The sequence below is a fragment of the Tamandua tetradactyla genome, chromosome 11, assembly GCF_023851605.1.
Source record: "Tamandua tetradactyla isolate mTamTet1 chromosome 11, mTamTet1.pri, whole genome shotgun sequence".
In the NCBI taxonomy this organism is placed as follows: domain Eukaryota; kingdom Metazoa; phylum Chordata; class Mammalia; order Pilosa; family Myrmecophagidae; genus Tamandua; species Tamandua tetradactyla.
The window spans coordinates 69,452,918-69,478,056 of NC_135337.1; the positions used below are offsets into that span (position 1 = coordinate 69,452,918).

Consider the following 25,139-nt stretch of genomic DNA (forward strand, 5'->3'; position numbering starts at 1 on the left):
CTTCTTTGCTTTGCTTCCTTAATTATTCTCCCACTACATCAATATCCGCTCCCTTCTAACAGATTTCTACCAATCCTGAAACATCAACAACAAAGCATTCCTTCAAACCTAGTGACTTACACCTTCTAATTTCCTTCTGTCGTCATCAAAGTTAAAAGAGTAGTCTAGTGCTCAGGTTAATGTCCTTAATTCTGATTCATACCTTAATCATCACCCTGTGATTCCAACCCCCAGAACTGCACTGAAACTGCATTTCGAAATATAAAAAAAACACCCTCTAATGGTTAAATACCATCATCTCAGTCCTTATGATTATCTCAGTCTTCACCTTTCTGAGGTGAACAACAGGATCAGCTATTGAATAGGATTAGCTATTGTTATCCAATTCCAGACTGTCCTGAAAATTTCTCCTAAATAACATAGCAAGAAAAAAAGTTAGTTTGCCCAACAATCATCTTACCTAAAGCAAAGATGTTATTAAGCAGACTAGATCACCTATGAAACTAAAATCGAATATCAGCAAACTAGAACTTCCCAGAAATCCTTAAAAGCTGTTGGAACTAACCCATCCAGTAAACAAAGTTGTAAACTTAATAAAACTCTGCCAAAAATGCTGTGTGTGTGTGTGGGGGGGGGGGGGGGGAGGCGGGCAGGGACATGTCAAAAAAACTCTTCAGTCATTGATAATTTTAATGAATTTGCAGATCAAAGCTTAGAACTGCAAAGTTCTGGTTTGTTTTCTATACTGTATGTCCCAACTAATTTCTCTTGGACATACCAGGCCTGCAGCTAAGGTGCCTTTCTTGCAATGATGAAAACAAGGCCAATTAGCACAGCGGCTAAAGATAAACACTAGATACTGAAGTAGGTCAGTGGCCAGTGGAATTAATTAATTCTGGAGTCCCTACCTCAGGGCTTTTTGTTTAAGCAGAAGAATTCTTCTCACTGTTTAAGTAATTTGAAATTGGCTTTCTAATACTTACACGCAAGTAAGTTCGGGGTACACAAAACCAAAGGTACAGTCATATGAACAAGGGCTACAGCCGCCTTCCTGAACAAGTTTTCATGACTTCAGGTTGCCTGAGTCATCTTTCTTCACCTTACTCTCAGAAACACATTTCTGGAAAAGAGAAGTCCTTGGGCGCTAGGCTGTGACTGGGAGGCCCTGGAGCCATGTACAGCTCGCAAGACACCGGTATTCACGCAGCGGCCTGCCACTCCAGGACTCCTTCCTTGCTCAAGTAACTTGACGCATCGCAGACGTCAGGAAGCTGTACTGATCACACACCACAAACAAGCACAGGCCCCGCATACCGGAAAAGGCTGTCAAGGACCCAAACCTATCAAGGCCACAGTGAACTCGTTCCTGGACACCACCCACGGAGTCTGCAGATGGGCCTCACGCCCCTCTGTCCTCCAGTGGGTGTCCAAACCCTCAGGCACTCAACCAGCCCAAACCCTGTCACTCTCGTGGCTCCATTCCCAGCCTGCCCGGCACACTCTGGTCCTCTATGTCCAGCCCCGAGCACTGTCTCTGCCACGCATGCTGCAACCAGTTGTCGGACCCACCCAGACACCGAGTCTCAGATGTCGCTAGCCGCTGCCCCGTCCAGCAGGGAGATAGACTAAGGAGAAGTGGACGCGAGGAACTTCCGGCTGGGTACCCCGTGACCCGGAACCAGCTGCGACCCGGGCTTGCCACGCACTTCCACTTCCGGCACCGTTGAGGCACCCGAAGGCCAGCCCTCAGCTAGGCAGCTCCTGAGTACTGGGTGGGCTTTGCCTCAGGCCCCGTATCCAGAGGAGCAGTGCACAAAACAAAACTGAAAAATGACCGCACAGTGCCCTGGCCTTCCTAGTCCCCTCTCCTCATGAGGCCTTGCTGAAGAAAAACAGGGAAGAGAAAAGCTATTTTGGGATATACATTGCGGTTCCTTTCATACCAACTGTGAGCTACAGCTGAAACATGGGTGGTAAGTACCTATTTCATTGAATTCTAGCTTACTTACTGTAAATAGGTACGCTCCTGGTAATTGCTGGATCAGTCCAGGTGTGGAAGCCAGACATGCCTTGTCATTCAACTGCCTGCAACTTATTTTCTTATCCTGTTAAACTGTTAAGATTAATTCTTAAAGGGTGTCTCTGTTCTCTTCCCCGCCTCTCCATTCAAGAATCCAGAATGTATTATTGAATTTCATAGATTATCTTTTGTAAATGCCACAAGCCAGTGAAGCAGTGACGGTATTGTAGGATAGGAGCAACGTGCACTCTCACCAAAAGAACAGTAAGCTTTTAAATTTTTATTTAAAGAAAAAAAGCTATTCTATCACTTTCTTACCTCATCAGAAGAGAAAAAATCCTGAGTGTTGAAGAGTCTCTGTGATGTGCCTCAGCTTTGGCCCTTAGTACACCCATGAAAGCTACACTTGTCCCTCAGCTCTTCCCAACCAATGCTTTTGCCCTCCTAGCCAGCACACACTCTTTTTCTCCTTTTGTTCTTACGTTTATAATATATGGTCATTGTCTCCAACTGGTTTCTGACCATTTCTGCTTTAAAACCTTAATCACCTAACGGTTTCAAGGACAGAATACAAATAGGTACAAAACAGTGGTATGAGAATTATAAGAACCTTGCATAGGATTCTGTGCAAAAGGGAGAAAAGCACCGGGCTAGGCGAGATGGTGATGTTAGAGAAGGTCCACACAGACAAATTCATACCTAAGTTGAACCTTGAACTCAACTAAGGAGACAAGGTGTGAAGGGCATCCTAGACAGAAGGAACAGCACATACTCCCTGCAGGGAGACATAAATAATCAACCCTTTAGGGAATTCAGAAACTGTAGATCACAAAGGGTATGAGGAAGGGGTGGGAGATGAGGCTTCCAAAATAGGCAGAGGGAAGCTTAAGAATGATTTGCATACATGCAAGGGACATTAGACTGAGTGATTGAGGGCACATTCAAGGATTTAACTTCAAGAATCATATTATGAGGAAGATGGTAGAGTAGAAAGCTCTGAGAATCATCCCTCCACCAGAACAGATATTAAATAGGCAGGAACTGTTTCAATCAACTATTTTGAAATTCCAGGGTCCGGTAGAACACTGTAGAGCATTCAGGGAAGAATGAGAGGAAAAGGTTGGTAAATTCCAACAAATGCCGGTAAATTTCTCTCTCTTTACGATGGTTATTGGCACCTGTTCTAGTTTGCTAGTTGCAGGAATGCGATATACCAGAAACAGAGCAGCTTTTAAAAGGGGTAATTTATTGAGTTGTAAGTTTACTGTTCTAAAGCTGTGAAAATGTCCAGATTAAAGCAAAGCTATAGAAGTGTCCAATTTAAGGCATCCAGGGAAAGATACTGTAGTTCAAGAAGGCTGATGATGTTCAGAGTTTCTTTCTCCACTGGAAAGGCACTTGGCAAACACAGAGACTTCTACTAGCCTTCTCTCCAGGCTTATCGTTTCATAAATCTCCCCTGGGGGCATATTCCTTCTTCATCTCCAAAGGTCTCTTGCCATATGGGCTCTCAGTTTCTTGTGGCTTTGCTGCTTTTTCCAAAAAATGTTTCCTCTTTTTAAAGCATTCCAGTAAACTAATCGAGACCTATCTGGAATGGATGGAGTTACCTGTCCCTCTAATCAAAGGGTTAATACCCACAATTGGGTAAGCCACATCTCCATGGGGATAATCTAATCAAATTCCCACCCAGCAATACTGAATGAGGATTAAAAGACATGGCTTTTCAGAGGTACACCACAGATTCAAACCAGCACAGCACCCATCCACCACTCTCAGGGTGGACAGCAGGTTAGGGGGTGGCATAGCTACTTGTTCTACAAAAGGACATAAAAATCCAGTTCCCCAAGATCCAGAGTGGGGCATGGTCTGATCCCTCATAAGTGCTTTTGATTAGCTACTTCAGACTTGGCTCTAAGAGCAGTCATTGTTCTAGCCCACACAAGACAAAGCCTGTGGAGGACACTTGAGCACAGCATATTTCCTGAGAAGTGAAGAGCTGTATTTGCTGGGCAGGTGCTAAAAAAAGAAAGTCAGCAATTAGGGACCCATGAAAGAAATTAACATTTCTACATTAATAGTAGGAGGTTTAATACATCACTTCCAGTAATGGATAGACTACCTAGTCAGAAGATCAGTAAGGAATACAAGACTTGAACAATACTCTACATCACCTAGACTTAACAAGCATATGTAAAATATTTCACCCAACAACAGATACACATTCATCTCAGGTGCATATGAATCATTCTCCAGGATAAACCATATGTACAGCCACAAAACAAATCTCAGTTAATTCAGAAATGTTGAAATCAAACACTGGATCTTCTCAGACCATAATAAAATGAAGCTAGAAAATAATAACAGAGGGACAAATGGAAAATTCACAAATATGTGGAAATTTAAAAACACATTCTTAAACAACCAATCAGTTAAAGAGAAAATCACAAGAATTTAGGAAATATCTTGAAACAAATGAAAATGAAAATACAACACACCAAAATTTATTTGTTGCCACAAAGACTTTGCTGAGAGAAATTTATAATTCTAGATGCTTTCATTAAAAAAAGAAAGAGATTTCAAATCAGAGACCTAATCTCAAAACTAGAAATCTAGAAAAAGAAGACGAACTAAATCCAAGGCAAGCAAAAGAAGTAAATAACAAAGATTGGAATGGAGATCAATGAGATAGAGAATTTTAAAAAACAGTACAGAGAGAATCAATAAAATCAAACATTGGTTCTTTGAAACTATCAATGAAATTGAAAAACCTTTAGCTAGACTGGCAAGAAAAAAAGAGAGGACATAAAGATTGAAAATCATAAAGGAAAAGGGAGACATTACTACCAACCCCATTGACATTAAGAGGACAGCAGGGGGAGATACTAGGAAAAACTGTATGCCAACAAATTAGATAACCTAAATAAAATGGACAATTCCTAGAAATATACACTCTAACTACATGTCTCAAGAATAAAAAGAAGATCTCAACAGTCCAATTATAAGTAAAGAGATTGAATCAGGGTTTAATTTCCAGAATATATTAAGAAACTCCTCCACTCAACAACAAAAAGACACACAATCCAATTGAAAAATAAGCCAAAGAGTACCATAGACATTTCTCCACAGAAGATATACAAATGACCAAAGGGCACATGAAAAGCTGTTCAACATCATTAGCCACCAGGGAAATACAAATCAAAACCACAATGAGATACCATTTATACACAATAGAATGGCTACTATTAAAAAAAAAGTGTTACAAGTGTTGGAGAGGATGTGGACAAATAGAAACATCTATTCATTGCTGGTGGGAATGCAAAATGATGCAGCCACTGTGAAAGGTACTTTGGAAGTTCCTCAGAAAATTAAGTATAGATTACTGTAAAAATGACCTGGTGATACCACTTCTAGTTATATACCAAAAAGAATTGAAAGCAAGGACTCAAACAGATATTTGCACCCCAGTGTTAATAGTGACATTATTCACAAGAGCCAAAAGGTGGAAGTAATTCAAGCATCCATCAACTGATAAATGGATAAACCAAATGTGATATATACACACAACAGAATATTATACAACCCTGAAAAGTAATGAGGTTCTGATATTTGCAACCACATAAATGAACCTTGAAGACATCATATTAAGTGAAGTAAATCAGACACTAAAGGACAAATATTTTATGATCTCATTGAAAGGAAATGACTAGAATAATAAGCAAAATCACAGAGTAAGATTCTAGAATATAGGTTATCAGGGGACAGGATGGGGATAGCGAATAGGGAGTTAAGGCTTAAAATGTAAGGAGTTTCTATTTGAGATGATGGAAAATTTTTGGTAATAGATGGTGGTGATAATAAAACTTTGTGAACATATTAACAGCACTGAATTATATATTTGAATGTGGTTAAATGGCGGAAGTTTTAGGTTGTATATAAATTTATTAGAATGAAAATTAAAATTACCCATGGAACTACACAACACAATGAACTCTTTAAGTTAAAGCATGTACAGTAGTTAATAGTACAATTATAAAAAATACCTACATAAAACGTACCACACTAATGCACGTTGTTAATAATAAGGCGGTACATGGGAACCCTGTATTTAATGCATAACTTTTCTGTAAACCCCCAACTTCTCTAATTTAAAAAAAAAGAAAGGACAAAGAAAAAGAATGGTATGATGAAATTTACATTTCACAGTGATCTACACTCCTGTGTAGCAACTTGAGTAAAACCAGGAATAATCATTAGGAAGCTGTTGTAGCAGTACAGTTGAAAAAAGAAAAGGGTATAAAGCAAAAGGATAGACAGGAGTAAAAATCAAGTGGCAGAACTGACAGGACTGGATTACCAATAAGACATATGGCATAGAGGAGAAACGACAGCGAGGTTTCCAGTGTCATTCATACTCCTCTTTCTCTCATGACTTCCATCCAATCATTAGGCAGTACTGCTGTTTCAAACTTCAAAATATATCCAAAATCTGACCACATTTCACCTTCCTCATTCAAGTCATGATGTTTCATCTGAATTCACCTCCTCACTGGTTTCCCTGCCTCTATCTATGTATCTATCAGTACAACAGCCTGTCAAAACAGGTCAGATCATGTTACGCTTCTGCTCAGAACCCTCCCCATCTCATGCAGAGTGAAAGCCAACATCCTTACAGTGGTTTATGAGGCCCTGCAGGTTCTGACACGCATTACCTCTCTGACCACAGAACAGTGGTCTCCTTGCCATATGCTTTAAACAAACCACATGCTTCCACCTTGAGGCCTTTACCTGGCTATTGCTTCTGCCTGGCGGAATGCTCTTTCCCCATATATCAATATAGACAAATCTTCACCTCCTTCAACTCTTCGCTTAAAATGTCACCTTCTCAATGATGGCTCGACTGACCACTGTGTTTAATATTGCTGCCTCCTGGCCCCATCCAGCCAACTCCTGATCCTCCTCACTCTTAGTCTACATAGTCACTTCACCAATTTTTAATATCCTATGTCATTTACTTTTTATTATATTTACTTTTAGCTATCTGCCTCCCCTACTAGGATGTAAGAACCCCAAGAGAAGGAACCTTTATCTTTTCTTCAATGATGTAGCCCAAGCACCTAGAAGAGTGCCAAGCTCTAAGTAGATGCTCAATAAATAGGTAAACCAATGAATGTTTGAATAAATGAACCCAAAACTGGAGGTCGGGAGAGAGGTATGGGAGGAACGGGTCCCGTATGTCTTCTGGAAATGATACCTGAGCCGAATCTTGATGAGAAGGAATTGACCAAGCCAGTAGATAATTTGAGGATTTCCAGACAAGGTCAGAGACCACATCACAAGAAGACACAGGGAAGAAGGGCAAGAGGCATGTGTGGAGCTACAAGCTTAAATAAGAAGCAGAGATGTAGAAAAGAGATTGGCGCTGCTGAATTATCCACAGGGCCAGATTATAGAATGCCATACATTCCAGCTCGTGTAAGTTTGCTATGTGTTTTTGAAATATTTATCTGGTTTTAGTAGAGGCAGTTAATTTTAGGAAGAAAATAATGTTTGTATTAGGCAGCAGGGATGCATTTGAGAAATATTTATGAAACATAACCAGCAGGAATAATTAATTGGCTGAAGTTGTAGAGGGGTGGTGGATGAAAATAAGGATGGGTCCTAATTTTCAAGCGTGGGTAGCTATATGTATGGCATAACTATCAAAGGAAAATTAACATGATTAGTTCAATTTTGGATATGTTGAACTTGCAGTTTTTAGTACAATAAGTTATAAAAATAAGTGATAAAAATAAATGTTAGTTTCCTTTTTAGTTCATTATAGTAACATCAAGGAGAGGAGTATATTCAGTTTTAAGTTGAAACCATCTCGAGCAGAAAAGTTGGATCATTTAATAGTAACTGTTGCATGTCCATGCTTTGATAGTGTGATAAGTATGGAGCAAATCACTTAAAATTTACAATAAGCACAATAATAAAAAAAAAAAAAACAGCGACTTTCTAAATAATGTACATCTGCATGTACATTTCAAGGCATGAGAATTTGGCCCTGATTATTTTCATGAGCAATAGTGAAAAATCCTACTAGGCTGGGATTTATTTTGTAATAATAAAATGATTTATTTTGTTTGGCACAAAGAATTTGAATATCTCCCCAAACTGGTCTCATATTTAAGGCAGAATGGGATTCATTCAACTGTTCTGGGAGAAACACTGGATTAGAAGTTTGAGGACATGGATTCTGATTCTGGTTCTGCTTCTCTCACTCACTTGCCACATAAGCTTAGGAAAATCAACAAAAATTTTAAATTGGTGGGCGGGCCACGGTGGCTCAGCAGGTAAGAATGCTTGCCTGCCAAGCCCGAGGACCCGGGTTCGATTCCCGGTGCCTGTCCATGTAAAAATAAATAAATAAATAAATAAATAAATTTTAAATTGGTTATTTTCCTTATCTGTCTCCATCTAACTATACACTGATTTGTACTTTCAGCAACCATTTTGGGGGCACTGATAACATGCTAGATACTGGTAATCTAAGAATGACAAAGACACAGTCTCTGATTTTAACTCAAGCTGAAGAGCATAGCAGATAAAAAATAAATAATGCAGAAGGTAAATGAAATTATCTATGCCTGACCCACCTACTTGCCAGAGCTATTATGAAATGTAAATAAAATAACATGAAGAGGGGTGCAAGGGTAGTTCAGTGGTAGGATTCTCGCCTGCCATGCGGAAGACCTGGGTTTGATTCCTGACCCGTGCACTTCCCAAACAAACAAACAAACTGAAAAAAACAAATAATTCAATAAATGGTGCTGCAATAACGGAATACTCACATGGAAAAAGAATGAAATGTGACCCTACCATACAGCATACAAAAAAAAAAAACATGAAAATGTTTTCAAAAGTGTAAAGCTCTACCCAGAAGTAAGGTGATAACAGTATTTTAAGATAGGTAGATGTTCACTGTAACTGAGCAAATTTTTCCATATGGACTGTTTAAAAAGTTATAGTGAGCTTATTAAGGTGTCCAGAACTACAGTGCCACAGAAAATGTCAGTGAACTGACAGTTCAGTGGCAACATAAGTGGTCACTTATGGTTAATTCAGGGTTAAAATGCACAACCAATGAAAAAACAAAAGTTATTTGGTGAGAACTTACTGTATACATTTTAAGTCATTCTTCTTCGTAATTCAATTCTTTGTCAGTTTATTAGCAACTTTATTAAATCAGTTTATTAGCAACTTTATTAAATAAATGTATTTCTTCAAATTAAGTATGCTTTTCTTAGATGGAGTTGTTCTTCTGACCAAATATCTAATTATCAAGTCTTATTATAATAAATCTACCTGTGTTAAAAACACACACATACACAAACACACACACACACAATGGAATTTAAACAGAAGACTGCTAAGAAAGAATACTAAATATAAAAACTGTATTCAGTGCAAAGGACAAAAATCATCATGTACCTGAGGAAACATTAGGGACTCATGGATCACAAGAACAAACCAAAAAAAATTTAAGCTTACTCTTTGGGGATTTTTACTAGCTATGCATTTAAGACCAATATAGATGATTCTTTATGTATGAACTTTCATTCCTTGACCATCTTTTATTTAGTTGTCATTTTCAAATTGTCGTAGATTCAAAAATTAAAACAATATATAAAGTAGACATTGAGAATTCTCACCCAACACCATCCCTCACACACACACAACTGTGTTTTCCCGTGTATCTTACCAGTGTTTCTTCATGTAATATATAAGTAACTAACTCATGGATTTGCATAAATATGAACAAAGCACGTCAAATGTGCCCTCAGCAGATATGAGTCTCCACAGCTATGGCAAAGGTTTGATTAAGTTGAAGATCTTGAGTAGAGGTGGATGTCCTCCTGGATTATTGAGGTGGGCCCTAAATCAGTCACCATCATGGTAGCCCACCCACACTGCATCTGAGCAAGGAACTCCCTTCACAGCAGATGAAATGTGGCATTGGTCCATTTTCTGACCTTGTGCCTCATCATCCTGACATGCAGGCTTGGTAGAAGAGTGCAGTGGCCTTTTGAAGACAGCATCTGCTAGGTGGCTGATGGTCTCTTCTCCAGCAGGCTGTGTATGCTGTAAATCAGCATCCAGTCTGTGGTGCTGTTCTCGCATAGCCAGGGCTCTAGGATGCAGGAATCAGGGAAATGGGAGTGGCACCACTCATATTGCCCCCATGACCCACTACAAAAATGTTTGCTTCCTGTCCCCACAACCTTAAGTTCTGCTGGGCTAGAGGTCTTAGTTCTAAGAGGTGGAGTGCTTCTACCAGGAAACATAACAAGGACTCCACTGAACTGGGAGTTAGGACTGCCACCTGGCCACTTTGGGCTCCTCATGCCTCTAAATCATCAGGCAAAGATGGGATTTACTGTACCAGCTGGGGTGATTGATCCTGATTACCTGTGAATGTTACCTTATAAGGCCCAGAAAATGTGATTAAGTTAAGGATTTTGAGAGGGAAAATTTATTCTGCATTATCTAGATGGGCTCAAATTGTAATCACATGGATCTTTAAAAAAGATAAGCAGAAAGAAGAGAGATACATACAGAAGAGAAGGTAATGTGCAGACAGAGGGAGAAACTGGGGTGATATGGCCTCATTCAAGGAATACCTGCAATCACCAGAAGCTAAGAAGAGCAAGGAACCAATTCTCCCCTACAGCCTTGAGGGGAAAAAGAAGGAAATATTGCATACTTCCACTAAGTTCCTATACAGATAAAATGAATCTTTTAAAAATTGACTTCTTAGTCATCAAAAGTTAAAATGTGCTCCCTCCCCTTCCTGACCCAAAATATGAATTCCAGAACTCCCCAATATTTTCTTTCTCATTTTCCCTTTTCCTTAGGGCTCTAACCAGGTGTGCAAATAGCCAAATCCCAGGAAACAATTGATACTTACACAAAAAAGGCCTATAAAAAGGAAAGCAGAGCCTGCCCATGACAAAAAAAAAAAAAAAAGGAAAGCAAAGCACCAATTAAAAATTTTAATACCATTCAGAAGAGTAAAATGATAGGTTAAATACCTGAAATTCAATTATAGAAATAATATTCTACCTCATACTACGAAGTTGTAGCTTACTAATGAATCTAACTGTAGGTAAGATCTAGAAGCCTTCAGAGAGTGTGTAATTCTTAATACTTGACCAACTTTTCCAAAATATGTTAGTTGGCTTCAGAAGTTAAAAATATCCATTTTCATGAAGCCCACATCTAATCCGTGTGTGGAAAATTAGCACAGAAAGAAAATTTGAGATGGCGGTAAGTGTGGAATCAGTTCCTTGCATATAGTGAATGTCCATTAAAGGTCTGAATAATGGAATTAGAACACTAAAGCAGTATTTTAGAGGTAAATCAAATTTAATATGGGAAAGAGGAGAAAAACGATATATACAATGTCAGCTTAGTGAGGGCAGAGATTTTTTAATTGCTTCATCACCAATGCGTGAAACATAATCAGCACTCCAAAAATATTTGTGGAACTAGTGAATGCAAGAAGGATAAACGGGAAAAAAAGGAAAATGGGAAGAACAGATAGGAAGGGAAGAGCATGAACTTTTTAAACATATGGGGAGAAAGCAATTAGAAAAATTAAGGAGAGAGCTATATTGGGAAAACCCAGCTCTCAAACCTAAATACAAAGGTTAAATTTCACTCTTAGTATCAGTTTAAGGAAAACAATATGGGTAATTTCCTTAGGCTTTAAGGTCTCATGGGATAAATTATTTTTTGCTATGAACTTTTAGCATTTATTCCCTAAATAGACTAAGGAATTTCTGTTTTAATTCAGTGTTCTATTTTATCAACACTAGTAGAACTGAAAGAGAGTTTGATCGTTGCAAGTTTCATCAAATATACAATGAAAGAAACAGCAATTAGCAGATTCCTGACCCATCAAAACCACTGAGGGCCAGCTGGGAGCAAAACTCCAGGCTAGGGCCTTAGAAGGTAAAAGACTCTTCCAAGGCATGGAGCAGGAGTGGGGGAGGGTGTGTGGAGGGAAGGGGAAGAGGCCTTATTATCATAGGATACCTAAGAGATTTAGAAGGGAAAACATAAAAATCAGTTCCGAATTTTTGCATTTTGCAAACAGCAGCAGAAAATCTACTGAAATGCCCAGTGATTTCTTAGACATTTAACAATTATATGTCTAATATTCTTAGACATATAACAATTACAATATTTAGTCAAATATTATCTAGTACAGCTAAGCGAATACTAGATTTAATGTCCCTTCCTCCAAAAAGCCTTTCTGCCACAGCTTATTAGGTGATCCCGTATGCCCTTGGGTTAGCTGACTCTAAATCCATTGACAAGGATTTCAGCTATTTTGGAGGGTTCTCCAAATATAAGATAACAATAATTATTTATTCTCCAACTTAGCTGATTTGTATGATAGAAGTAAGGTATTTGGAGAAAGTATTGTTAAAAATATATATATATATAAAACATAATTTTCCTCTCCCCGAAAGAGGAACAATTATTTTTGGCTTTTTAGAATTCAGGCTGCAAACTACTGAGGTTAAATGAGGCTAAACCCCTCAAAAGGGTCTCTGCGCACAGAAAACATTGCTGATAGATGACCTTTAAATTCATGTAGATATGCATATCCAGCAACCAAAACCACATTTCATTACTCCAGTACAATGCTTTTTGTTAAATTTGTTTTTGTTGCCACACCTAGATGCCTAGGTGATTCTGTTCTATTTTAACTAATGTGAGCCTTTATACTTTTCTTATCATCAACCACAAATCTATCTTGTGTTCTTAAGGAATTTATAAAGTTGGTAAAAACTGCTCTTAGAAAGGATAGATATTTTTAACTCTATATCTATTCATTTCAACATAAGTTATTCTTATTATAATAGATACCAGAGAAAAACAACCCTCTCCCTTCAGTATTAGAGAAACATCTTCTTGGTGGTATTACACTGTTAGGGAGTAAGGGAAACCAGGCTAGCTTTAAGATGTTACCAGGCCCTCTGCTATCAAGTCAATACTTTGCATATATTTCAAGATGAGTAGAAGTTAAACTTTCTCATCTATTAAAAGGGGTCTGGAGAAAACATGTGGTCCTTTCATAAATAGGAAGATGAGTCTCTGTTACTTCTCTAGTAAAACCAGTTTTTTTTTTCATTTCTGCCTTAAAGAAAAACAAATGCTATATGTTCATGTTCCCAATTGTTTTTCTGTGAAAAATACGTGAAATGGTCAAATTACACCAAACAAAGGATACAGGCACTTTTGTAAAATGGACTCTAGTTTCCAGGTTCTGAATTTTGTCTGTGCATCTCTCATCCTCTTCACATGACTACAACTTCAATAACGCTATTCCCTAACTGAACAAAATTTGGTTTGGGGAATAAAGTAACACAGGATGGAGCAAGCAGTGCCGTAGTTCCATACAGTGTAAGAAATGCATGACTCATTTTATGACTAAATGGTTCTCACTCTGCCACTTACTAATACCTAACTTTCATGTGCTGTTTCCCCACCTACACTAGAGTCTTTGTGAATGCTGAGAGAGATTAGGTATATAAAGGCTCTAGCATAAATAATACATGAGAAGTACTCAACAAAGAGTTAAAACAAACAGTAAGAAAAAATGCAGCTCTTGATAGATCTTTATATTTTACAGTATTCTATTATGCTATTAAATCCTTAGAAAAAGCATGAATTATACTGTTCATTTCCAGTCAGCCATGGCCACAGAGTTAACAAATTTAACACATTAATATACCACCAGCACGGGGTGCCAGGGTAGTTCAGTGGTAGAATTCTTGGCTGCCATGCGGGAGACCCGGATTTGATTCCCACCACCACGCAATTCCCAAACCAACCAACCAAGCAACCAACAAAACCCAAACAAAAATTTAACAAATGGTGCTGCAATAATGGGATACTCACAGCCTTAGAAAGTAATTGAAAAAAGAATGAAATGTGACCCCTTTTGTACAGCATACAAAATATATATATATTTATATGTTTATTTATATATAAAATATATTTATATATATATATTTACATATATATATATATATGCCACCAACATATGCAAACTCACTTATGCATTTGTCTATAAATTGCTGAGATCCGTAAACTAGAAATTGCAAACATATGGGCCTATGTCATTAAAATATCACAGTTCTCTATACAACTTTTAATTGTCTTTACTAGACAAGGCAGTAACAAAAAAAGTGGCTAATTGAGTAAAGTACGAATAGTAGTACTGAATCCAGTTCAGTGAGGTCTGTGTCTGTTTGGCTGTGTGTTCTCTATAGCATTCAGCACATATTCCCCTACATGTGTGTGGAATGGATAATATTACATTTTTCCACTTTAAATTACTTTCTAAGGTTATATTGCTTTTTCTTAAAAATGCATTGATGAAAAATTAAGGCATATGTTTCATTTATCATTTCATTTTAGCTTTAAGTGCACCGTTTACCAAAAAATAAAGAAAATGAACAATACAGTATTATTTAACTTTGAAAATAAAGTTAGTATTTCTTAAGCTGGTTTGTGAGTAAGTGGGTATTCATTTTATTTTCATCCTTTAAGCTAATTACATTTATCCCCAGACACAGAGAAGTGCCTGGTACAAAGAATGTTTTGTTACTAGATGGATGAGTAGGTGGGTGGATGGATAGATAGATAGGTGGGTGGGTGGGTGGGTGGGTGCATGGATGGATGGAAGGATGGATGGAAAGTCAAATGGATGAATAGGAAAGTTTGCACATTGAGGGGGAAAAATTAGACTGGAATTTCTGTGTGTCACGGGCTAAATATCGTATCTGAATACAATATGAATTGCAGGTTATCTAACAAATTGGAAAGTGAGGGAATAGGTTTTCAAAATCCCTACTCGTCCAGGTACATAAACAAATTTCAGTTAAATTTAAAACTCTGCTTAAAATATAAATTTGAAGAGTGCTAAGTAAAAGGTAAACACTTCAAAAGGCAAAATGTTGTTTAAATATACGTACTGCATTATTTCAGTTTTATAACAAGCTAAGATAAAAACTATTAAAGATACTCAATTTTTCTGAAAGTTTCTTAAAGAATTTGGATTTCCAGTTGCATACATCTGAGGTTGAGGAAGGTCATTGGATAATGGGTGTGTATTCTGAAGTGATGTTTATAAAGACTAGAAGAGGGTCAGAAATTGAAGAATATTTGACTGACCTTTTAATTGTTAGCTTTTCATTAAAAATAATAGCAATATTAATTTTTAAAAAGTTGAATGGCTTTTTTTTCTGGTTTGACAAATTGCAAGGCAGTCAATACCCATTTATAGGAAAGTAATCATAATAACAGCTAATACTTACTGAGTGTTGAAATGACAGTTTTAAGTAAGTGCTTTGCATGTATTTATTCATCTATTCTCCAGAAGAGTTTTATAAGATAAAAGTGATCATTCCCTCCATTTTACAGATAAAGGAAACTGAAGCAGCGGGAGGTTAAACAGCTAGTCACACAGCTGGTTAATGGCAGAAATGGGATTAAAACTCAGGTGTCCTACTCCGGAGTCCACACTTCATTACAGGAGTAGAAATGTGTACTGAATTAAACTGAACCAACTGAACTGAAAATTTATACCCAACGTAAAGAGTTCTATCTGCTTTTAATTTTTACCCAATTTTGAATAGTTAATATGCCTGTTAGGAAATCACTGCCTCCTTTTTTTTTCTCTTACTGAATAAATTTATAATATGTCTGGATAGACACTTAAAAATTACTTTAAATTAAAGAAGCATCGCTTTTTAAAAAACAGTCTAGATGTTTTACTCAGTTACAACAAACATGATGAAATAATAAATTCGTATAGTTACTTCCCCTCAATTAACAAAGTGTTCAAATCAAAATAAATTGGAAAATGAGACAGAGCTGCTTTGCCCAGATGCATTCTCATTGTATCATATTAGTCATCTGGATTATAAAAGCAGCAAAGCAAGAGGAGTGGTATTTTTACTGGGAAGAGGGGGAGGAGCAGAGGATGGAGTGAAAGAGAAAAATTAAAAGATTGTGCATAATTCATTGTGAATTAAATAACATGCCCAGAAGAGAATCATGTTGCAATCTTCCTGTCTATAAATCCTAATGACCAGCACAATAGTTGTTTTTCTTTCACAGCCCAAACTATAGCGAAATGCATTTCAGACATTTTTCTGGACAAGTATTTTCAGTCTACCTTTGACCATTATTCTTTGAAGGAAGACCCAGGGGTGAAGGTTAAGTTTTGCACTTCTAATAAAATTCCTCCAATCATTGTTGATGTAAGTCTAGAAATTGTGTATTTATTGCTCGGTTTTGTTTTGTTTCATGTTGCTTTGCTCTACTGCAGTAAATCTATTGGTCCCCAGCTGCTGTCTCTCATTCAAAGTCCAGGTTTTGCAGTAACTAGGAACCACAGCTGTGTGGAATGGTTCACCTGAGATTTGAACCACTTCAGCATTACTCATCTGGTCCTGCCGTGCTCTGCAATTTGGGCTAAAAGGCAGTGTATCACATTTGCCTTACACTTAGGACACACACCAAAAAACTTTTCAAAAATATAATATTTTTAAGTAGCTGCTGAATATATTTAAAAAGAGACATTATACCTGACATTACCTTTAATATATTTTATATTGTTTGCCAGAAGAAAGAAAGCTAAAAACCAACAATCTATTCATTTATCAGTACTTTTTATTTAAAAGGCCATGTGTTCATTATAAAAGATCACAAATAGACAAAAATGCTATACTAACATACAAAAACCAATCCTATAGCATAATCAGTTTTAAATTAAATCATCATATATATGATTGACTTAACAGATTAATGCTTAAAAGGTCCTAATTAAGTAAAAAGATATTATGAGCAAAAAAGTAAAAATATGGGGTATATTTTAAACTAAAACAGCCATCAGTAAGCAATGAATATATCAAATCAGCAAAATCTACAATTATATTATTGCATTAGCTACATTTCAGTTTCTTTAAAGCCTTATTAGTGAACATTTATGTTTTCATGAAGACATTTTTATTATAACTTGCTAAAAAATTAAAACATGGAAAATGTTCTAAACTTTCTATCTTCTAAACACTAATATTATGAATCATGTAGGTCATTGTGGATAAGCTAAGGATGCAGCAGAAAGTATCTATTTGAAGTTCCAAAAACAATTAAAACTTTCCTCAGATTTCTTTGAAAACTTTGCTCTATCACAGCCCACAACAGAAATTACTGTAAGCGAGCTAAATAACCAATATCAATATACATACCATATGAATAGATTCTTAATAATCACACTAAACCTGTACTGCATAGGCTGTCCTGTTACCTTCCATACCAATCACTTTGTATAATAATTTTTAGAATTGCCATCCCTGGTGAGGAAAAACACTATGGTATTGGATTTAAATTGTATATAAGAATGAAAACTTATATCTAAACTAAACTTATAGGTTTAGTTACTAGGAAAAGAGCCTCGTAGGAATGACACCCAAGTAGCAATGAGCACACTAATGCTCAGGCTTGCCAACCAAATACGTAAGTGAGGATTCTTGGAGAAACAGTTGATTCCAGGTTTGGGATAGGGAAGTATAAAGTATGAAAAATTTTGTACCAGAAGACAAGTAAGTGTGGAATAGTAGTGGAGACTTGAAAAAGTTTATACTGGCCAAATTTGGGGAAGCTTAGGAATCAAAAATAACAAATCCAATAACAGATTATAACATATTAACAGGAAAGGAAAAAAATAGTAAGATTATTATACTGTATTGAACATAAAAGGAATCCATGAGTCGATAATGATAACCAAAGCAAGAAAAAACAAAAGCAAGGGTATGGGCAAGTGAGAGAAGCTCTTCCTTACTGAAGAATTCTAATCAATGGAGAAATAATGGTAGAATTATTCGTAAATAATCATTGTGTAAGCCCCAAAGTAATAATTAATTTAGGCAAAGATCTCCCAGTGAATGCTAAAACCATTTAATGAAAGGGTATTGGGAAATATGAACTTCCCACTGTCTCAGAGCATCCCTTCACAGATTATTACAAAAGAGAAAAGACACCTCTACACACCTCTACACTGGAGGCATCTGGCAGACACCATCTCAGCAAATGAGCAAAGTTAGCATCACCCAAAGCAGAACTGATATTATCTGATACAGTAAGATTTGTGTGAAGCCAGAGAACCCTGTACCCTCCTGTATAATTTGGAAAAAGAAGGGCATATAAGAGGATAATAGGAGAAAAGGCTGATGGTAAACAAGATCTAGATTGTAAAGTTAAGATAATCAATCTACAGATGAAGAAACTGAACTCCAGAAAAATTAGATAGCTTCCTCAAAGAAGCCAGTGATTGGCAGAGCGGGAATGTGAGCCAGGTATGTCTTATTCCAAAAACAAGATTCTTTGAACTACTTGAGCCAGGCAACACCTCCTAGCTTTGGCCAAGCCAAGATTGCTCCCTTAAACAAACACTGGCCATCTCCTTCTGGGGCCAGCCCTCCAACCGGGTTACCCGCCATAGCCTCAGACCTTCCTTTCCCCAACCTTCTTGTCTCTATACCAGTTCTCTTATGAGATTCCAACTATTTCACCTCCCTCCCCACCAAAGCTTTGCTACAGCATTGCTTTAGAAAAGATGGCTAGAATTCTTTGGCTGTATTATACAATCAAGAAAACTGGCTCATTCATCATAAGAACAGATCCCTGCAAAGTTAATAAAAGTATGCCTTCAAACAACCACAATTTAAAAAATCTCCATCATTGTATTATGCACATCAACTTAAATGACTGGATAAAGTCAACCATGAGACATGCCATGAAGTGCTTACTTATGGTCCATTATAACAGCTTCAAATGAAAATCAATGCTCATTTTGACACCAGGACCTCTATCATAATATAGCAAAGCCTACTTACTATCTCTGGTTAACATGTCCAAAAACAAACACCTGCTGTTTCTCTTAAATCTGATCCTCCATTCCTCCACTTGCTCAGGTTGAAATCTTGAAGCTGCCACTGACTTCCTTCTTATACACCCCACACCTGATCCACAAGGAAATTCTGTTGGCTGAACGTGTTAAATATCTACAGAAGCTGACCACTTGTCCCCTTTGCCTCCACTCTAGCCCGAGCCACCATCATCTGTTGCCTGGCTTGTTCACTGGCCTCCTAATTTGTCTCCATATTTGGACCTTCTCCTCCTATAGCCTATTCTTAACACAGTCGTCAGATGACATCATTCCTCTGCTTAAAACCTGTTATTGGCTCCCATCAGAGAGGACAAACTGAAGTCCTTCCTGTGGCCCCGCGCACAAGATTTTTTTCACCTTCCTCCCTACGCACAGTGGTCTCCTTGAGCTCCTCCCGTTACTCCAGAATGTTCTCAAATCAGGCTTTTATTCTTGCTCACAGGGTCTCTGGCATGGCAGGCAAGAACTCTGCCACTGTGCCACCATCGCCTGCCCCGCTTACAGTTTTTACTATGTTCTTCATACACCCTAAATTCCATTTATATATAATAGATTGTAAATAGAGGCTAACAGAAAGAAGAAGAAAAAAAGACCATGAGGCTAATATAACAAAAGAAAGAGGACAACTGTGGTCTGCTATGTGTGACCCGCATATAAGAGTGAAGTAGATGTCATCTTACAAACCAGACACTTAGGGGAATGAAGCTACATTTGCCTAAGCAACATTGGCGTACTCCAGCCCACTCAAGGCCATTGAGTCAGGCCAAAAAAAACTACTTATAAGTCTAGTTTGAAAAGACTTTTATTCTACTTATTTTTTATTGATGAAGAAATCCCAAACTGTCAATTTCCTAGTTACATCTTAAAATACGAGTATACATTTTAGCAGTTATTTCTAAGAATGACAGAATTTCTTGTCACAAGTGTGTAATTTGCACATTGAATGAATTATTTTGAGAGCAAATTTTACTATACATATTTAATTTCTGTTCTCCTTATTTCCAGATCTTGGAGAGAAGACGCTTCAAAAGACTAATAAAATCAAGGAGATATTAAAAATATAACTTTTAACAAGTTAATTACAAATGCACATGCAACTTACTGTTAAAATTTCCTTCAAAATAGGAAAAATAAAGGGAAAAAACATTTCATAGCAAAACTTTTTAAAATTTTCCAAACTCAAGACACTGATAAAAAGTTTCCTCCTTTGGATTCTTCTAGTTTCTAGTAATACAATAGATAGAGTCACAAATCAGTATTCACAGGAAAAAAAATTCTTATCATTCCTAGCCCTTTTCAAATAAGTTAGGAAAACTAACCTGGACTAGGAGTTAGGAGGCCCGTGTGTGCTACTAGCTAGGAGTATGACTTTGGGCCTTGACTTCTGTGTCTAGTTCTCTCCTACGGAATGCTCTCCTTTCTATTTTCTACCTGACCCCAATGCACCTTTTCATCCCCTTTTCAGGGGAGTTCAGAGTACAGCCCTACCATAAAGTCCTTCCAGATGAGCCTTAACACGGTCCAGACATTCTAATAGGTAATGTAGTTCATGCTGGCAATTTGAAAATTGTATCTCTTGGTACAATTACAGATGAATTTTGAAGGATACAAAGAACGCTAATGAATGCTGTGCCACCACTGTAATAAAGGCTCTGCTGAAAACAGAAGCGGACCACAAGTAAACAAAAAGAAGCTGTAGCAAACAGAAACCCTCACACGCATAAGGCAAGCAAACCTGCATCCCAGGGATTGCTCAGGAGAACTCATTCCCGTGCTGTAAGAATGAATCTTTCTCTGTTCCACAAATGGAAAGTACCTCTGTCATCTTCAGTACCACAGTTTTCCAAGCTTCATTCTAACAAATTTCATTCTCAATTTTTGGTTTGTTGGGTTTCTCACCAATCCCTCTCCTAACCTCTTGAAGTAAGGAAAGGCAGAGTAACCCATCACTTAAGAACCCAATTTAGGAAAATACTAGGTGCACCTCAGTTCCATTATGGCACATAAAACAACTCCTTGAAGAACCTTAGGCAGGCTTACCACAACACCTGGCACACGTGAGAGTTAAGAAACACCAGATGCTAGGATTATTTGAACAAGCACCCTCCTCACCATAGAATCTTGCCATACCACGGTTAGCTGTCACTTCCTGGGGTTGCAGGCAGGAGCAGAAGCACGTCCAGGGCCAGCAGCACAGAGCGTTTATGCAGATCTCCCAGCCCTCATCAACCCCCTGACTCCTCGGGCCGGCATAAGTCTTACAGCCTGGAAGCATGGACCTGCAGAAGCCCTTAGACCACTTTCTTTCTGGCTGGGGTCAAAACTGACATCCTGGGGGGCGGTCTTCCATTGCCCAGTTCTCTCAGGCCAAGGACTAACCAACTGTTCTCCAACAGATTCCAACTGCCGGCTGAGGACAAGCCTCTTCCCTGCTGAGCTGCTGACATCACAGTGCGACCCTGGAATCTTTGCCTCTCACACCTCACACACTCCGCTTGGCAGAGGCTTTCACCTCTCTCACACCAGCCCTCCCTCCTCTCCCTGATGAGAATCTGAGCCCTCCTAGTGAATCACTCTCACTCCTCCAGGAATTCCATGGAAGACTCACTGGGTTTTCAGTGCTACTTTGCCAAAATAACCTGCAGCCTTCCCAAGGCAGTATCATTATTGTAGAGAGTAAGTGGCAAGCCAGAGAAGAGTTCTGAAAGATTATCAGTGAAAATGGTAATGAATGAGTTCTCTGTAAAGGGAGGCTTTAAGACCAGGGTAAACATTAATCTGATAAGAAAGTGTGTTACATTTTGAAGGTCTTTTTTAGAAACCAGATTGTGTGCACGTGTTTTGTACGCATACACATATGCAGATACACATTTTCTAATATTTCCTTCAATTTACAGTGTACTGAATATTTCTTCCAAAGTTCATTCTTGCAAAATCAGAGCTTTTTTTCCTCCGCTCCATTTTCACTCCACCTGTATCTTATATACCTACCTCTTATGTTAACTTCTTTCCCTTATTTTCCTCTCTACATCCCACTGATCTTCCCCATATATTTTCATATATTTATTTCCATATATTTCCTCCTCAAACCTTTTCTCCCTGACAATGTGTGCTCTCCAAAGGTCTGAAGACTGCTTAATCAATGACATACAGAAAAGTATTTGCCCAGAGAGGTGCCAGCAGGACCTACTAAACTGCTTTTCTCTGACATGACTGCTTTGGGTACCTTCAAAACTCTTCCCTCACAAATCAGGATTTAACTTTTTAAGCACATCTGATGCCAAAAGCAATATTAGCCAAATCTAACACTCAGAGATGTATGTTATATATGATTTCAACATTTTTTTCTCTAGTTACTCAAATGTGATGACATTACATTTTTGTTTTACACACAGTTCTTATTACACATAACTTATTAACACCTCTTACTAACATAATTTGCTATGTGTTACGCAGTGTTTTATGCGGCTTAGTGGCCATATGTAATGCTACCAACAAGTCTATGGGGGTAAATGATGCTGTTACATCTCAGCTTTAGTGATGAAGTGGATGCACGGGAACTGGTAAACTCCAGTACCGTACAGTCCAACTGCTCTATCCTTCAAATTCATTTCAGCAGGTAATGTTTTTCAAGATGTCCTAGTCTTTAAATGCCCCCTCCCTCCCTGACATTTTACATTAAGAACTTGCTAATAGACTACTTCTTCATCTTTCTGGAATTGTTCATGTATTAGACAGGCAGGTGGCTTTCTGTTTTCTGATGTTTTTATTTATTTTCTCTTTGGTGCATTAAGTAATCAGCAGGGCCCTTCACACCTGTCTAATTTGCTAAAGATAGTTCATGATTATACTCCCCTTCTCACAGACTCTAAATGTGGAGTGTCATAACCAAAGAGCTTTATCTAGCACGATGATATTTAATCTATCTCTATCCAGGTATGTGATAATCATCGCTATATATTAAATGTCAGAAAACAAAGGGGAAAACAGTCCTTTGAAAATCAGTATTCAAACAGACATTAAGATCAGGCTTTGCTAAGCAAAACAGGTTGGTAAGAGTCTTCCTTTGGGTCAGCCAGCCCCTTTTCTTCAATATCCACTGTTCTTTCCTCTCTTTACCACCCTCCCCCCACCCAAACACCCTCCTCTCAGCACTCTCCCTAGGAGGAGAGTAATATAATGCATCAATAAAGTAACTCACATTAAGGTATCAGGTAGTGGTAACAAAAGCTGTCTCCCCACCTCCCCTACTTCCAAGCCCCTCCATCTCAATCCCTCCCCCAGTCCCACCAGTTACCCACCAATATACCTCAGAAGGCTCCAGGGTGTAGCACCCAACCCACCCATGGGAACGGTCCCAAATTATAAACCTATTTGCCTTCCCTTGCTTAATCGCTTTGGTCTCTCTCGGGGATTTTCATTTTAGTGGAAGAGTCCTAAAGAGAGAAACATACCACAGGAGTGCCCCCAGCTGTGCAGTCTCAGTCTCAGTAGAAACTGAAAAATATGTTGAGGTACAAGAACAGGCTGATTTAACATGAAGTCAGTCAGCTTCAGTCCAGCGCTTACAGAGTCCCTTTCCAGGGCCCTGGAAAGGCACCAGCGATGCTTTCACAAGATCAGATCCATTTGTTAAATATGCAAAAGTGAGATATTGTCATTTGCTTTTTCATAAAGAGGGCCCCTGTATTATAAATATCAAGCCCCATAAAAATCTAAATATGCCTCTGGCTAAGACCCTCCCAAGGCTCCTAAACCATAATTTATACAATTGTGAAGTTCCAATTAAAAGACTTACAGACTTAAACAAAACCTGAGTGAGCTGTATTATATTTTATTTACATAGCATTGGAAGTTGTTTTACCCTAACATGGAAATAAAATTAGATTAAGTTTTTATCTCCTAAGTGGAGAAAAATAAAAGACGAATTTCATTTTTAAAAGAACATAATAGTTAAAATATAGTATTGACGTTTACTAATGTTACACCTCCTTTTCAGCCATATCTTGACCCAATATTGGTAACCCAGAAGCGTCTTTTTAAAAATGCATGTTCTCTGGAGAGTCTGCATGATGCTAGGATGGGCAGATGGAAGCTTCATGTTTAAGAACTGATGCAAAAAGCTTATGGAATCACATCCCATGACAACTACTTGAAGGCTCACTGATACTCCATTATATCTTAGTGACATATTTTAGTGATATAAAGGCCAGAGTAACTGTAACCCACGTGTTGTTTGAAGGAGCAGTTAAAACATAAAATCAGGAAAATACCATTCAGTAGCAGAAATGAAACTTCTAACACCCTGTAGTGTAGCTAAAAGGCATTCCAGTGAAAACATAGGAAATAACCTAGTACAAAGGATTCTGAGTAACAGAAGAAAATCTTCCAGAAAGCACTCAGTCCTTAAGATGTTGCTTTCCTCTCCTAATGCACTAGAACTCTACAAATCCACCTCCCTCGCCTTCCACCCCTCACCCCTCCCAGCCTACCTGCCCACTGCTCAGAGTCAAGTGCATTTGCAGAAGGGTGGGGGAGGTAAAGTATAGGGGTTGGACTCCTGGGACAATTCCACATATAAAGTGACTGGTGCAGTAAGCGGTAGACTGGCACCTAAAAACATAAATGGATGTAGCCAACAGTGCTAGAAGCTTAGAAAAAGAGTACACGTTCAATATTTCAGATGTTGTTTCCAAAGTAGCTATTTTTGTTTAAGTGGCGAGAAATTGGTAACGGCCTACATGTTTATCAACTGGAGAATGGATAAATAAAAGGTGGTCTAAGCAAACGATGAAATACTATACCCCAATTAGGTGGAATAGGTAATAAAACTACATGAATTATCATCTAAACTGGGGAAATTTGTATTTGCTTAAGCCAATTCTTACATAGCATACTCGTTCTAGGATGTCTGGAAAGTACCATAGTATGACTGAGACATGCATGTAAAGGAAATATTATTTAGGGATAACAAAAAAATTAACAGTAGGCTTTCCCCTACCGCCAAATCTAAACATTAAGTTCCTCCCTAGCCCCCATTTCTTTTCCTTTGTAACTCTTAGCACAGTTTTTAATAGTACATTTATTTGTGCTTTCTCATTT

The 25,139-nt window shown here is 38.0% G+C and overlaps 1 protein-coding gene and 1 long non-coding RNA gene across 9 annotated transcripts in view; one reads left to right on the forward strand and one right to left on the reverse strand.

Moving 5' to 3' along the window:
- The window catches only part of PDE10A (phosphodiesterase 10A), a 695,790-nt gene that overhangs the window by 244,799 nt on the left and 425,852 nt on the right, over positions 1 to 25,139 (reverse strand). For 3 of the 7 annotated variants that reach the window (XR_013159463.1, XM_077120813.1, XM_077120821.1), the window contains exon 1: positions 21,150 to 21,497. The exons of 2 other annotated variants lie outside the window; for them this stretch is intronic. Coding sequence is in view for 4 of the 5 variants with exons in the window: in XM_077120813.1 (XP_076976928.1) it covers positions 21,150 to 21,312 (163 nt within the window). In the remaining variant the exon portion in view is untranslated. Of the gene's footprint in view, positions 1 to 21,149; positions 21,498 to 25,139 lie in introns of those variants that run through there. 2 more of the 7 variants (XM_077120811.1, XM_077120810.1) reach the window with 2 other exon arrangements.
- LOC143650252 (uncharacterized) lies at positions 1,724 to 23,844 on the forward strand. 2 transcript variants are annotated; one of them, XR_013159468.1, is made up of 4 exons: positions 1,724 to 1,973; positions 2,172 to 2,284; positions 20,629 to 20,762; positions 21,434 to 23,844. It is a non-coding gene; the product is annotated as an uncharacterized LOC143650252 (long non-coding RNA). The 2 variants fall into 2 exon arrangements; XR_013159467.1 differs by lacking the exon at positions 2,172 to 2,284.